This window comes from Plectropomus leopardus, chromosome 10 (assembly GCF_026936395.1).
Source record: "Plectropomus leopardus strain MGB_pleo_1.0 chromosome 10, ASM2693639v1, whole genome shotgun sequence".
Taxonomy (NCBI): domain Eukaryota; kingdom Metazoa; phylum Chordata; class Actinopteri; order Perciformes; family Serranidae; genus Plectropomus; species Plectropomus leopardus.
Window position 1 is genome coordinate 6,102,565 of NC_142185.1, and position 15,902 is coordinate 6,118,466.

The following is a 15,902-nucleotide window of genomic DNA, read 5'->3' on the forward strand; positions in this document are numbered from 1 at the left end:
CCACAACTTGGCTGTGAAACTGATTGGCGTGACAACATTCTGTATTCTCATTGAGACACCGGTTATCAACTGCCTTTTTTAAGACATCTAAACACACATTTGGGTATTTACTGTTGTATTTTATGTCAGAGAACAAAACGTGAAAGTTTCTTAAGTTTGTAATAACCACAGACCTTAATTCAGGCATTTTACCAAAAACCCATTCAAAAAAACCACTGACTTTGATAGGAGGGAACCAGGAGTGCTAAAATGTTAACTCATTTCCAAGTTCCTGCACCGCTCTATCAGCACTTCCTGTCTCCTACTCTGTTTTTTTAAATTTGTTTAAACTAAAGTAGTACAAGTCTTAAAGCAATAGTTTGATATTTTGGCAATTAATCTTAATTGCTTTCTTACCAAGAGAGATGAGAGGATTAATAGTACTCACATGTTTGTAAACTAAATATGAAGCAAATTTTCAGCAGACGGTTAGCTTAGCTTAGCATAAAGAATGGAAACAGGGGTACACAGCTAGCCTCTGTCTATAGCGCTCACTGATGAGCACTTTGTAGTTTGTTTACTTAATTTGTACAAAACTGAAGAGTAAAAATGATATTGTGGTTTTATGGGGAATCATGAATCAGATTTTTTCTCGGACTGCCACAGTAACTTGCTGTGCTCTCTGCTGGGTGACTGGCAACCTCATTGTGATAACATGATGTTTTAAAACCTTTTTCTATGGATTAAAGAAAAAGGATATAACAGGTTAATTATTAATCTTTAAATGTGCTGAAAGGTGGATTTTGTTATCTTTGAACATAGCCAGGCTTGCTTTTTCCCTGTTCCCTCTCTTTACATTCTAGTCTAATGAAATGCCAATAAACACATCACTTGGGAATAGACACAAGGTTTCAGTGGTGACATACTGGGGGTCCCACTCAGCTGATAACATCCTTTGAAAGTCCACTGTGCATCCAGTACAGTTTGCAGTTTAAAGAAACATGCCAGTGTTTATGACTTTTTATGGATGCAGGCCAAGGAGCCCTCATGCACACAGCCTGTAATTACAGCTGATTCTGTTCTGTTGACATAGGTGGACAAATGCAAGTCATCCAAATGTGTGATTTGTATTTTTCTTTGTTCACTGCAGAGCTCTATTGCAACAGCCCTCTTGGTCAACAGGTCAAGGCAGTCTCTGTTACCAAAATGTTCAGAACCTTAATTTGTGTTGTGTGGCATCAAATGCACAAGCCAGCTCAGTTAATCTTTAACTTTTGCAATCTTGTTGCTCTCTTTCGTTTGCCTCCTTTTTTTCTTTATCACTGTAGTATTTCTCAAATTCAGTTGAAATAAAGAAGAAAGGATATAAATGAAGCCGTGAAAACATTTACGACATTTCTCCATTCAACTTTAATTGCTCCAAATGAATCAGTTGAGTTTCTACTGATATGAGTCATAGTTAAATTAGTGACACACTTCTGGTGAAAATCCTGCATCCCACTGACTCAACAGGACAATATCTTTGTAACTGTACTTGAAGCCTGCACTATGTTAGTCAGTAATTGAAAGTCACCAAGTATAGCCTACTTACTCAAGAACTTAGTTAAGTACAAAATTCTCCTACTTATATTTCTCAGCACTGAGTATGCCCATTTAATGCCAATTCACTTCAACTAGTATTCCACAAAATTTCAGAGGCAAATATTGTACTTATAATACATTTATTCAACAACAGATGATTTACTTTGTAAAAATATGGTATCACTTGATACTTTTATAATGGAATGCACTTTATTTATCAGAATAGGTGAGTGGTGTGGTGTGTAGCTGCAGGTGACCTTCCCCAGAGCTACAATTATTTTTCCTTGAGCATCCCAAAGTGAGTGAAGGAAAATGCATGCCCCTCCTTCACCAGAAAAACACATTTCACAGTTTCTGATATTTGGTGGGATTTTGGAGATTTTTTAAAAAGAAAATATGCCTTTTAAACCTGTTTGTGGGTTATTGGGTCCTGAAGGTTATTTAAAATATATACAAAATATGACAATTTTTGTTGTTACTGTTAATCTTGACCAAATACAGCAGTAATATGCTACTTACACATTAGTGCGTTAGTAATATTCAAATTATATAATATATAAAAATGTAACACTTTTTTTCTAACATATTCCTATCAACACTTCTGTGCTCCTGTGGGAAGAGTTCGAATGATGGACTTGTAATGGAGTACTTTTACATTGTGCCATTAGTTTAAACCATATTTAAAATGTGAATAATGTGGTGGACGAAACCACTGCAGTGAATAAACAACTGAAAATGTGGGTGTGTAATTGTGGATAATTTGTTGTCATAGATTATCTTTAAAAGAGTATATATTTGGTCTAAATGTTGCTCATAATTTGTGCTAAAAGGAATTCCTACATGTTTTACTCTTGTGTAAAGCAGGCTGTGGGCTTTATATATGATATTAACAGTGACACCTTTTTGTGCAGATATGATACAGCTTTTTTTGTTTTTTGTTTTTTTTTTTGTTTTGGAGCGCGCGTGCGGTAGGAGGACCACACTTGTTTTTGACACAATGTAAATAATGGCCGGTCACGTGACAGCGTGAGTATATTCGAGGCGGGACGTAAACAGGGAGCAGCAGAAGAGAGCAAACCGTCCACCGGAGAGGCGCTGAATTCAGCTCCTAGCTTTGTGCTTTTGCCATCAACCAGCCTTTTAGGCTATACAACTATTTCTTTCCAACTTCAGCTACAGTGATAGCTAAGTTTGGAAAGGCGAACGAGGGAAAAACGCCGTGCCTTTTGTATTTTTTTGTAGTCGTTGTCGACAGTAAGATGCAGTGGTAGTCGGGGCTGACCTCCTTTACATCACAAAAGAGGAGACAGCGTAACGCAAAAAAGCAGCTTTCACCTTGTTATTTTTGCCATTTGGACAGCTTTAAAAATGGATAACTCTGGACCTAAGAGGACATGCTGTGGTAGGTTGTTTTTCATTGCATGCGACATCATAGCATACCCCCAACGGAGCCTTTACATGAATGGAGAAGATGGATATGCACCAGCAGCTGTAAGGGTTTGAATTCTCTCTGACCGTTACATGTTTCCTTTACAGAGTCTGTCCGAGACTTCTTCACCTCAGCCAAATTCCTTATTTACATGGGACATGCTCTGTCAACATGGGTAAGCGAGACACTGACAGGATAACACATTATTGTCTATTTAAATGACACTCCATCATGTATTTGCACATGTTCACTATGATGACAGGCTACACATGTGGCTTTAACTTATTGTAATGCAACATTAATGTGTCATTGTGTGCTATTATAACTGTCATTACAATACAAAATCACATGTTTTCCCCGTGGAGCTCACCACACAATGCTGCTATTTACAGACAGCTCTAAAGGATAGATACAACTGAAGAGGATGCTCGTTTTAGTCCATGAAAGCAGAGAGAGCTCTTATTATTTGTGCATTCCACAGTTTGGATCTGCCCTAACCTGAATGTCTTGATTCAAGCATCCACCTCACTCTTCAGTAATCAAGATTTGAATTCCTAGGGTGACCGAATGTGGAACTTTGCGGTGGCTGTGTTCCTGGTGGAGCTGTATGGCAACAGCCTGCTGCTCACGGCCGTGTACGGGCTGGTGGTGGCCGGCTCCGTGCTGCTGCTGGGGGCCATCATTGGGGACTGGGTGGACAAAAACCCCAGACTCAAAGGTAGGGCTGCACATATCAAAGAATATTCTTCAATGAGCATGTCTGTCATAAACAGAAGGCCAAATAAATAGATGTGGAGCACATTCAAAGGCATTGTGCACTGTAAAATCTGACAAGTTGATTTTACCTAAAAAATCTAGGAAACCGATTGCCTTTAAAAATGTAAGCAAATATAACTATTAATCCGAATGTACGTTTCTTTTATATCTGGTTCTTAAATTTAGTAAAAATAAGTTAAATTTACCTAATTTCATGAAGTTGTTGCAACTCGAAAATGAAAAGTTTAATTAAATCAGTCTTTCTAAATTTCAGCAAAAATCCGAAAAGTCGATTTAACAATTAAAAAAAAAAAAGATTAGGAAACAGCCTTAAAAATGTGGGCAACTATAACTATTATTCTTAATTAATGTTTATTTTATATCCAGCTGTTAAGTTTACTTTATAATTTAGTTATAATTCCTTAATTTTATGAAATTGTTGCAACTTGATAATTCCAAGTTTAATAAAATCAATCATGCTAAATTTCAGCAAACCTATGACAAGTTGATATTACTTAAAAAATCTAGCAAACCAATTGCCTTGAAAAATGTAAGCAAATATAACTATTAATCCTAATTTCTGTTTCTTTTATATCACACTGTTAAATTTATTTAAATTAAGTTATATTTACTTAATTTTCTGAAGTTGTTACACCTTAAAACAAGTTTAATTACATCAGTCTGTCTGAATTTCAGCAACATCAGTAAACCAAGTGTAGTGTACTGTATATCTGTGTTCTGCCAGTTACATACTTGTCAATAATATTTGTATATTCTTGGACATGTTAAGAAAACAGAACTCGCAGCTCTCGTTGGCAAAATCCTCTTTGTCATGATCAAGTTAATTCACAATAACTTTATTAAAGTTAAAAAGTTGAAAAGTTGTTAAAGCTAAAAACTTAGAAATAACAAGGTAATTCACCTCATTTTTAAGTTACAACTTCAAAAAATGAAGTAAATTCAGCAAAATTTAAAGTAAACTTACAGATAAAGTTAAGTTTTTAAGTAAGATCAACTTGTCAGATTTTATAGTGTAGTGTCATATACAGTGTGCACATGTGCTACTTTCCTACTGATTTTCACAGTTAAATGCACCTCTTGTGGAATGCTTATTGAGAGGAATTTGGCAAAGATACTGTTAGATTAGTTTAGGGAGCGGGTGAACGCATCCAACCGTCTTGTGGAAGTGCTTTAATGAACTAGTTATCAGACAGGAATCTGTTGTCTCTGATCAGATTTCTGTCCCTAATGCTGCTCGTGGTGTTTCCACAGTGGCCCAGACTTCGCTGCTCGTCCAGAACAGTTGCGTCATCGTGTGTGGGATCCTCCTCATGGTTGTTTTCCAGTTCAAAGAACAGCTTGTGGAGCTTTACAATGGATGGATTCTGGTAAGATCCCCCCTGTGCTGTCTTTTACATACTCGCTGTTTTGAACATGATCTGATGGGGATTTTCACTAAAAACAGTTTTGCACCTTCTCCTCAAGTACCAGCCCTCTGACCCCGGGATTGAAAGTTACCTACTTTTACTGATATGGAAAGTCAGTATCATTTATGACCACTTTTACAGTTGAGAAATATCATGTAGTTCACTTTAAGAAGACCTTTGACAGCTCCACTAACTTAGATTGACACAGTGCTTCAATCCAACAATCAATTAATCAATCAATTAAGCAGACTTTAGTTGTATTCCACTTTTCATACAAGCAAAACTGTAACAAAAGTACACAGGCATATCTGTAAAAAGGCAGGACTTTGTAATTAATTAAAGCACAAAAATAAGAGTACTCATTAAAAGCAGGAACTGAGGAAATGCTACCATAAGTGAGGAAACACCAGACGCAGAGTAAAACCTATATAAAAATAAATAAATATAATATTAATGATAAGTAAAATAAATAGATAGATAAATAAATAAATACAGTACTCTAAAAGGTAAATAAAAGGATAACAGACCAAATAATAATTGATAAAAATGTTAAAAATAGTTAAAAAAAAAAAAATAATATATCATCTACTTAAACACACTGAAATGTATAATGAATAGTCAATAAATAAATAGGTGAAGTTCAATTATAGTATTTTAGTAATAATTTTCAGATGTTGACATATCAAACAATTCATCCAATTTTTTGATGCTTACGATACTCTTGCAGGTCAATAATCAATTTTTGAACTTGCAATAACATTGTGTAATCACAAGGAAATGAAGCTTGCTGTGTCACGATCATAAACAATTTCCTATCGCCAGAAACAAAGCATGAGAGGTAATTACACACACACACATCCTCATTAGTCTTCTGCCGGAGAAGGAGATTCGTGTCAGTGGTTTGTGAGGCTTGTTTACACTTGTTGAGCTATGTAACTCCATGAGAGCTTGCTCATCACAATGATTTGGACCTGCCTCTGCAGCTGGCCGAGATGCAGAGCTGAAAGGTTCCCATCCGTCATGAGAAACTGGTCGGGGTGTCGGGTTAAAGCACAAATGCCTTTCTGTTGGGGAGAATGTCTTCAGCGTTGCCCTCTGCATTTGTAGGACGCCTTTGGGTTTCCAGAGAAAGGGGGGATTTTCGCCATGTGAGAGTGTTTAGAGGGCTGGTCTCAAAGTGTGTGTGCGTGTGTGGAGGTGGAGCGAGAGGTCGTTGGAACAGGAGATTGAGTGTCTCGTTGAAGGCTGTGTAGTCAGCAGGTTCTTCAAGGCCTGTCACATGACTTGTGGAGAAATGCGGCCTGGCCTGTTGAAGCATTTCTGTTGCTTTTCTGACCGCAGCAGCTGCGTTACAATGTACACACAGATCAACAAACAGAGCAGCCGGCCACAGTGTCTCACAAATTAGCCACTTCCAGACCAAACGTTCTATGGTTTTGCTTTTTTTTTTAGTTTTTTAAACGTTTTTTGTCATTCAGTGCACCTTTATTACAGATGTATTTGAGGTCACATGTTGAGCATTATATGAGCTGTAGTGCTCTTTCTCTGAAGCAGCTACTTTTCACAGAATGTTATAGATCTTTTTGTTGAAGTTATTGATTTCTTTAGTTTACATGAGATGACACGTGATGATAGCACTTGGGGCTTCGCCTTTGGTTAATAAAGTATTTATTGTCAGTGTCAGTTGAAGTCTGCTCCTCCATACTGACAACCATGGGAACTAAATCTTGTTTTACAGTTGCGTTTTTGATTTTATAGTTAGAAAGGATTTCAATCCATAACGTTGCTCATTATTCTTGAATTTAAATCGTAAAAAAAAATGACATGCCATACAAATGTAAATATATACCCTCATTTTTTTTTCAGACTACCTGCTACATTCTGGTGATCACCATCGCCAACATTGCCAACCTCGCCAGCACGGCTACATCCATCACCATCCAGAGGGACTGGGTGGTGGTTGTGGCAGGTCAAGACAGCAGCACGTTGGCAGGTCAGTGTTTCATACCTGCTGTCGGCTTATCATAGAATGTAGGCCTCACATGACCCGTTATCAGATCCCTTTGGTGGAGCAAACTTTGAACCCCAGATGCTGACTCACTCTCGTTTTTCAGCTTTATGTCCCCGCAGTTTCCCCCGATTGTTATCACCCATTTAAAATAATTGCTCACATGGTGAAAAACAATCATGAACTTGTTCACCTTTGTCATTCTGCTGTGCCAGAACCATCAGTTTAGTAAAACCTGCTATATGAATGCAAACCTACCAAAGGCCCCATAAGGACTGGAAGAAGCCACTATTTAATCACATTTTCCTCATCCATCAGTATTAAGTGAAACTTGAACTGACATAATTTTTCTTGTGCTGCATTCAGATGCCTTTCACAAGTATTTAAACCTTTGAGCAAATTGGTTTGATTTCTTTAAAAGCATGGGGGCAAAGGCAAAGAGCAACTTCGGAAGAAACGTCCCGCAAATTGCAAGAAATTAATACATTTAGAAAAATAAATATGTCCAGAGAGCAGTTTTTTAGTTCCTCTCCTCCTAATTTTCACATAATTTTCTTGTACTTTTTACCAATTTCCTGCTAATTTTCATGGAATTTCTTAAAATGTTTATTGTGTTCTTCCCATGTTTCCAAAAGAAGTTAAGCTAATTTGTCCGAAAGGGTTAAATTAGGTCTTAAGAAACAGTTAATATTGCCTTACACCACCTTCCACTTCTGTATTACACAGACATGAATGCAACAGTGCGGATTATCGACCAGCTGACCAACATCCTGGCTCCCATGCTGGTGGGTCAGATTATGGCCTTTGGCTCCCATTTCATTGGCTGTGGCTTCATCTCTGGCTGGAACCTGTGCTCCATGTGTCTGGAGTACGCTCTGCTGTATAAGGTCTACCAGAAGACGCCGGCGTTGGCCGTGAAAGCCGGTCAGAAGGATCAGCAACATGAGCTTAAACAGCTTGGCTCTCCGAAAGGTAGCTGCAATAACTTTGTCTTTGATTTGTGCCTCCTGAACTTAAGTCTCTGTATTTTATATTTTATAATAAGCGTCTTACTCATTTGCTCAGAGTTTTGACCTGTGTGATGAGTCAGACTAAACTAAATCTCTCCATGCTTCTTTGCTTTTTCAGAATTGGAGGATGGTCAGAGTCCTGAGGAGTCCTCTCAGCCGCTGATGAATGAAACCTCAGTCGTGGCCAAGCCGGACTCTCCCAAGCAGCACGGCTGTTGCTACCAGGTGACTGAACCCCTGCGCACCCTGAAGGCCGGCTGGGTCGCCTACTACAACCAGAACATTTTCTTCGCCGGCATGTCCCTGGCTTTCCTCTACATGACTGTGCTCGGCTTCGACTGCATCACCACGGGCTACGCCTACACGCAGGGCCTCAACGGGTCTGTGCTCAGCCTGCTGATGGGGGCCTCGGCTGTGTCGGGCATCTGCGGCACTGTGGCCTTTACCTGGGTCCGCAAGAAGTGCGGCCTGATCCGCACAGGCTTTATTTCAGGCATGGCCCAGCTGTCCTGCCTCATGCTGTGTGTTGTCTCCGTCTTTGCTCCCGGGAGCCCCTTCGACCTCAGCGTCTCGCCCTTCCAGGACCTTTACACCCACCTGATTGGAGAGAAGACGCTGCCCGAGGCCGACCACAGCCTCACCAGCGTTCTTACTGGTGGAAACGCCACTACTGCTGCGCCAGCTGAAGAGCTGCCGCCGCTGCAGTCCTACATGTCTGTTAGTCTGCTGTTTGCTGGCGTCATTGCTGCTAGAGTTGGTGAGTAAAGTAGTCCCACTTGATTTTTTTGTTTGTGGTGGTTATGTATACCCTGGTATTGTGTTTGAAGTTGTTTTAGTACATAGTTTAAGGCCACGTTTAGACGCGAATGGCCTACTAAAAATGGAAAAGTCTTTCTGTTTCTTTTTTTAAAAAATCCATCTTCATTTGATAACATTGCGAAAACAGTCCCCATGTTCATGGACCCACAAAAACAACCGTAAAAGCTGTAGTGTGCATGTAGTTGGCGGTGTAACTTTGTAATGAGACATCATAGAAGAACATCATGTGCCTCAGCATAAGGTTTTCTTCTACAGAGTGGTGGCTACAAACAAACAAGAAAACGATGCTGAAAGCACGCACAAGAACCAACAGTGTTAATTAAGTCAGTAGAGTCAGCAGCACAAACACAGCTTGGTCGTTCGCCATAGTTGTTATTGTTGTAGTCCTCATGCCACATGGCTATCAGACTAAAATGTAATGCGCATGTGCAAAGTGCGGCCCTGACGTTACTGTTCTCACAGGATCTGTGCATTGCCAGTTTACACGTCACGTAACTATTCACTCCCAAACACTGCACACTTTATCACGCATCAGCATGACATTCTCCGTCCGGTTGCATTTTTTTTCAACACAGTAGATAAGCAAATGCACGCAATATGATAACCATCAATTTTCATATCACTGTTAACTTTAAACCGGTTTACTGCTGCAACCCTTGTTGGTTTCTTTTATTGCTTTATTTGAAAGGAAATTAGACCATCCATGTGTTGTTGGCATGTTTTCTTCCGTTCCTAAGATAATAAAACGCTGTTTTCCAAATTAAGACTTCCTAAAGGTGACTCAGGCAAGTTCACAGGTTGAACTTTTTCATAAGTAATTGGACTTTGACACAAGGCCTCTTCACATATATTCCACGGATGTCACAGCAATATTTGCAACCTTTGATTCCAATAATATGGCCTGATAATTGCCACTTACAGCTACTGTCGTCTCCTAAAGTGGTGATAATGTGACTGGAAATTACCATCAGGTCTCACTGTTGATCTCTGTGCCGCAGGCCTGTGGTCCTTTGACCTGACAGTGACCCAGCTCATCCAGGAGAATGTAATCGAGTCGGAGCGAGGCGTCATCAACGGCGTCCAGAACTCCATGAATTACCTCTTAGACCTGCTGCACTTCATCATGGTGATTCTGGCTCCGAACCCGGAGGCGTTCGGCCTGCTCGTCATCATCTCCGTGTCCTTCGTGGCCATGGGTCACATCATGTACTTTGGGTTTGCCTTCAAGAGCCTGGGCAGCCGCCTTTTCCTCTGCTGCTCGCCGGAGCAGAAGGTGGAGACGGCGGACAGCCCCTCACTTCCTACCACCGTCTAACCCCGTTAAAGAGACTCTGTCCTGAGTACATATTCCTCAAGCCTTACCCTGCATCTTATCTTTGCTTGTAGCTGGCCGAATAACATAAAAACGGTAACTTAACATGCTATGCATACTGTAGCCTAAAATATAGCATTAATCATAAGTAGAAGGAGGAGAGTAGAAAGCTTACAGTCATAGACGTCTAACACTTAGATAAGGCAGGGTTTCTCTAACTGTTTCAGTCTGGGATTCAGCCTCTCATCTTTGTCAAACAAGGATCCATCACCTCTAGGCTTGTGACCCCAACCTGGGTCCAAAGACATCAGGGGATAAGACACTGTAAAATATTCTCCTCCTAACAGCCCGAAGATAGCTGTAAAGAGTTTTAAAAGGTGCTTCAGCTAACTAAAGGGCAACACGAGGGAGAGATCTTGCAGGGAAGCACGCACTGAGGCTATGGGGGACGACTGTCTGATTCACAAAAGAGACAACATCCCCTGTTTTCAGCCTCTCTTCATCGGTGCTGAGTCCGCTAGCTGTCCTCCGATAGCCTAGCTTACATGTATGATGAGCAGGTTGTGGATGTCTTCCTCCACAGGAAAGGAGGATGCTTTTTATTTAACCAAACACACAACCGGGATTTAGTCTCTTCAATACTCAATGCAGTTAAATGAGTTAAATGTATTTATTCAGGATATGCAGACAGCGGTTTTTATAGTAATCGTATTTTCAGTATTTTGCTGCATGCTTGCGGCTGTGCCATAAATAAGAAATCCTATGCACCCTCATCAATAGCTCTCTCAGTTACCAAAGTCAAAGTCCACATGTGGCATAAAAAAGGAAGTGAGGGAAACCAGTTAACTGTCCGAAGCATTCCAAATAAATATCGTGACATCAGGTGACAGTGTAGGTTCACTAACACTTTCATACAGTATATTTCTAACCCAGTCTGAGATTGTACTTAAAATTTTGTTTTTCTGATAGTTTACATCCATAGTGTCACCATTTTTGATTTTTATGTAATTTTTTTCAATCATGATTGTTGTTACACAGGCACTTTAAGTGATTGACGTCTGTCAGTACACCCAACGCGTGATCAGGCCTTTGATCAATATTTTTGCACAAGGTTCAAGTCCTGACTCGCCCATAATCCCCCGCACAATCTTATTTCAATCACTTATAGTTTCTCTGTGGGTCTGTCGTGGGGGTGGGGTGGGGGTTGTGGGTAATAAGGCACATATTGTAACACTTGGGGGGGTGGGGGTGGGGGGGGGTGTACCAGCTCCTGTGAACGAGTTTACCTCAGATATCCCCGTTTCCTCAAAAGTCAGCCAGGGAGCTTAGTCAGCACGCCTCTCCCTGATCTCACTTTACAGCTTCAGACTGCCAACAGACTCTGAGCTGGACTGAGTCTGATTATATTCTTATTGCTGTGAGCTTCAACAAAGGTCGACACATTTTACTCGAGTTAAAGTTTGACGTCTATGTGGATATCTTTGGCTTCACAGCAGTAGTCTAGAATTATATTTCAATAGTATCTCATGAAAGTTTGTGGCTTTTTTTGCATTCTACTTTTTACCTGTGGTGATTTAGTAAGTAAGCGGGTTTCCAAAAAACAGCTAAAAATCACAGACATTCTGAAAGTAGCTTTGCGATAAATTGAGGCTACTGTTTGTAACTTTATGAACTGTGGCCGCTGTGGATACGTGCAACAATGATAGGATGATAATTATTTGGGATGCACGATATTAGATTTTTTGTGCTGATATCCAATATGCCGATATATAACAATTTCTTTGACCAATAACCGATATTGATATGGATATATCAAAATTATTTTCCCCAACTAATTTTAGTGATCATCAATACAATGCCTTACAGTGTATGCCATAAAAAAGGAATATGTTTTGTACATGTTCACTTTCTCAAAAAAAAATGTTTGCAATATCGGCATAAATCAGCATGTTGGCTGATTCTGATATTCCATTATAAGGTCAATATCGGCTGATACTGATGACGTGCCATTATTATCGTGCATCCCTACAACTAATGCTAAAACAATGTAATAATGAAGAGTTGGAACAATAGCAGTATCAAAAGTTTTCTAGAATTAGCCACTAGGGGTGGAGGATTGATACAGCATAGTTTCGCAACATTTTAACGTGGCAATATCGTCGCAATGCATGGACGCCAAATTATATATTTTAAAAACAGAAATAATTAATATTACAAATACATGTTAAGCTTTTGGAAGTCTACTAGAATGATAACATTAATATATTTTTTCAATCCACTCAAAACAGATGGTGATTAAGTTTCCCCTTGGAGACATAAGTAGCCATAAGGAGACATAAGAAGTTTAGAAATTACCTTATCTCACTTTCAAGATCTGCCCAAAACCAGTATTTAATGTCACTGTTCTCGTTCCTCTCCACCTCTTAAACCTTTTGTGATTTCTGTTGCCTTGTTGTGAATTAGCCTTTTCAGCTGTTAAACGCACACATGTGGCTGCATCGAGACGTTAACTAGCCACACCCTACCCATGAAGAATCTTGCCAGTCTAGTCAGGATTTTGGTAACTGGTGGGGGGGATTATTTGGGTTGGAAACAGAGGTAGCCACACCAGATGTAGGAGAACAGAAGGCCACTTTTTAGCTGCACATGCTGAGTCAGGATGTCTGCAGGTGTGCTGCGAGGTGCAGACTCAGTGGGAATGGAGCTTAATGTTCGTGCTCCAACCCCGGGTTTAATGTAACCTCAAAATCTGGGCACGGGAACAAAAGCAGCTCTTACAACGCTTGGTCTGCTCATTCAGGAATATCTCACATGGCCATAACTCTTTATTTTTATTGTAAATAACTTTAGCGGTCAGTCAATATAAACTTAAATATACAATTGGGAAAATGCAAGAAAAAAATGTGTATACTGTTGTTATGCTGTTTGTCTGGAAATGCTGACTTTCTTTTTTCCTTTTTCTTTTCTTTTCTTTTTTTTTTTTTACATGTTTTTATACATCTAGTGTTAACATTTTGTGTCAAATTGAGGTTTCTTAAAGATTTTTGAAATATGTGTATAAAGCAATTGTTGCCTTTATTTCAAAACATTTGTATCATACTGCTTTAATCTGACAATATATATATATATTTCTCTATGTATATAGTATATATCAGTGTTATTGTAGTTCAGTAGACATAAGCATTAAATCATGAAGAAATCACTTTTATGTAATAATCGCACTCCACTGAATATAAGGACGTTGGTACTGATTGTATTGCATGAGGTCTCCTAAATAAAGAAAACCTTCACGACTGCCTGTCTTTGTAGTCTAATGTGTTTGTGTGTGTGTGGGTTTGCACAGTGTATTATTTTGGCAGGGTTTCTCGGACTTGGCCGCTGCTGTGTGAGGTCACATACCACAACAGAGTTAGCTGCTAATTTCCTCCCCAGAATCCATCTCTCTCAGGCAGACAGTGTTAAACGGGCTGACTTTAAGCTGAGCTGGATGATCTGGACTTGCATGCCTGATGAAAAGACAAAGAGTGACCTGGTTTTTGCACAACACAGGCGGACTCAGGGCTCCGCCTGGGATATGTTAGTGGGTTATGACTCAGCATTTTGTGGTCATTTCAACACTGTATTTCTTTTTATTTTCTACCTAATATGCACTTAAAGTGTGAGCTTACTGTGATGGGAGTTAGTACCACTTTAAGAAGTTTGCATAACAACAAAATACCAATGCACTGCCAATCAGTGAGACAGCTAATGGAAACAATAGTGCCTGTGTGAGTTTCTGTACATAGTTTAAAATGTCCCCGATTCAGACATCATCTTTAATTTTGTACCACAACACATGAAACATTGCACTTTGCCTGAAGATGGATGCTTCTGGTACAAAAGAGTATGAGATACACAAAGAAAATACAACTTTAAACTAGAGACCAGTTTGCGATTGAATCAGTCCAGCTGTAATTTAATCCAGGACTTAAAGGGATATTTCACCCCAAATTCAACATGCACATTTTTTTCTTATACCTGTAGTGTGTATATATCACTCTATGTGTGTTGTTGAGTGTTGGAAATACCGCACATAGAAATGTCTGTTTTCCCTACAATATAATGGAAGTAGATGGCACTCAAAGTGCCAAAATTTTTTTTTTTTTAGAAAAACTCAGCATCAATGTGTCTGTGCAGAAATCATGACCCGGTTCCTCAAGATAATCTACAAACCTTGTTTTGAGCAGTTTTATATAGGAACTATTTTCTTTCTGGCAAACTACACCGGCCAACCTTATCACTGCACAGAGAAGAAAGTTTCTGCTGCTAACTAACATTACGAGAGCTAGCTAACATTACAGGTTAGCTGAAGAGGCATTAATGTTTTTGCAAGCCTCTCACCCATGAGTAGATGTAGGCTTCCTTCTGCATGTGCTATCGTTAGCTGAGCTTTATTGCAGCTCAGAGATGACAATTATGTCATTCTTTCTTATCGTCAGTTTTTTTTTGCAGTCTTGTTTTTAATGATTCAGAAAATTTAGATTTTGACAGTTTTTTATGTTAGCAAAAATGCACAAACAAATATATGCTGTAGACTGGTGTGATCCTTTTCTTTTTTTTAAAAATAGATTTGGGCAGAATGTTAAACATAAACAACCCCTTAAAGAAGCTGCGATTTAGGCCCCTCTTAATATTTGAAGAATTGTATACTTGATAGGGAAAAGACAGCTGACTGCTGCAAAAGTCCAATGTCTACAGACAGGAACTGAGACTCGAGATAAGCGCCTACACTGCAGATGTCTGACTATTTTCATGCAAGAGAGAAAAACCTTTAACTGTGAAAGGTACATCAGAAATATTATTCGACTGATAGCACCGCTGAGGGAGAAAGGGGTGTAAAAAGGATATAGCTGAGTTTTACAAGTCAGTCATTCAGCACAGTTTATGACATTTGTTTGCCACATGCAAGTTAATTACTGTGAACAGATATCTTCATTTGTATACAAAATCTGTAGGTGACGGGACAAGATTTTGGTATAGGAAACATTCTGGTTTCTGTTTATAGGGCAATCACATTTAAATGGAAGGTGAACAGTCCATGTAGAGAGGCGAAAAGCATTGGCCAAAATGCTACCTAGGAACACAGGGGTGCAAGACAGTGCAGGCAATGCAATCGGTTGTAAACGGGACCCTGCTGATGAAAAGCGAACCTCTGCAAAACTTTAATTTCAAAGAGCTTAAATGATACTAACATATATACTTACTCTTTTGATTGATGGATGTATATATATATATATAATCATAATCAAATACTAATATGTATACATATATATATACTAACATATGCAAACCCATCTCTATCATGGTGTGGTTAAAAAAAAAAGTCAGTACCGACCAACCAAACAAAATTGTAGACCTATTCTACATATACTATATAAATTATCAGCATAGTATTAAAACAATTCAATCAAATTAATATTTTCATTTTCTTTGTATTTTTGTATGACATATGCAGACACAGTGGTGATTGCTGGAAACTGTGAGTATATTGTTGTCCAATCTTAAGTCTCTATTTGATCACGTGACAAGACAACGAGACTCC

At 39.2% G+C, this 15,902-nt stretch overlaps 1 protein-coding gene across 1 annotated transcript; it reads left to right on the forward strand.

Annotated features, from left to right (window-relative positions):
* The first annotated feature begins 2,607 nt into the window (after positions 1 to 2,607).
* slc40a1 (solute carrier family 40 member 1) lies at positions 2,608 to 13,616 on the forward strand. Its single transcript, XM_042494360.2, has 8 exons — positions 2,608 to 2,962; positions 3,097 to 3,164; positions 3,548 to 3,707; positions 5,018 to 5,133; positions 7,039 to 7,165; positions 7,907 to 8,152; positions 8,309 to 8,947; positions 10,008 to 13,616. The coding sequence occupies exons 1-8, from the start codon at positions 2,929 to 2,931 to the stop codon at positions 10,322 to 10,324; spliced, it is 1,707 nt and encodes a 568-aa protein (XP_042350294.1). The 5' UTR covers positions 2,608 to 2,928; the 3' UTR covers positions 10,325 to 13,616.
* The last annotated feature ends 2,286 nt before the right edge of the window (positions 13,617 to 15,902 follow it).

Bases quoted from the DNA above. Each gene is read 5' to 3' on its own strand.
- slc40a1 (XM_042494360.2), top strand. From the start codon at position 2,929: ATGGATAACTCTGGACCTAAGAGGACATGCTGTG. The intron at 3,165-3,547 runs GTAAGCGAGACA...TTGAATTCCTAG, and splicing joins GACATGCTCTGTCAACATGG to GGTGACCGAATGTGGAACTT. The intron at 8,948-10,007 runs GTGAGTAAAGTA...TCTGTGCCGCAG, and splicing joins CGTCATTGCTGCTAGAGTTG to GCCTGTGGTCCTTTGACCTG.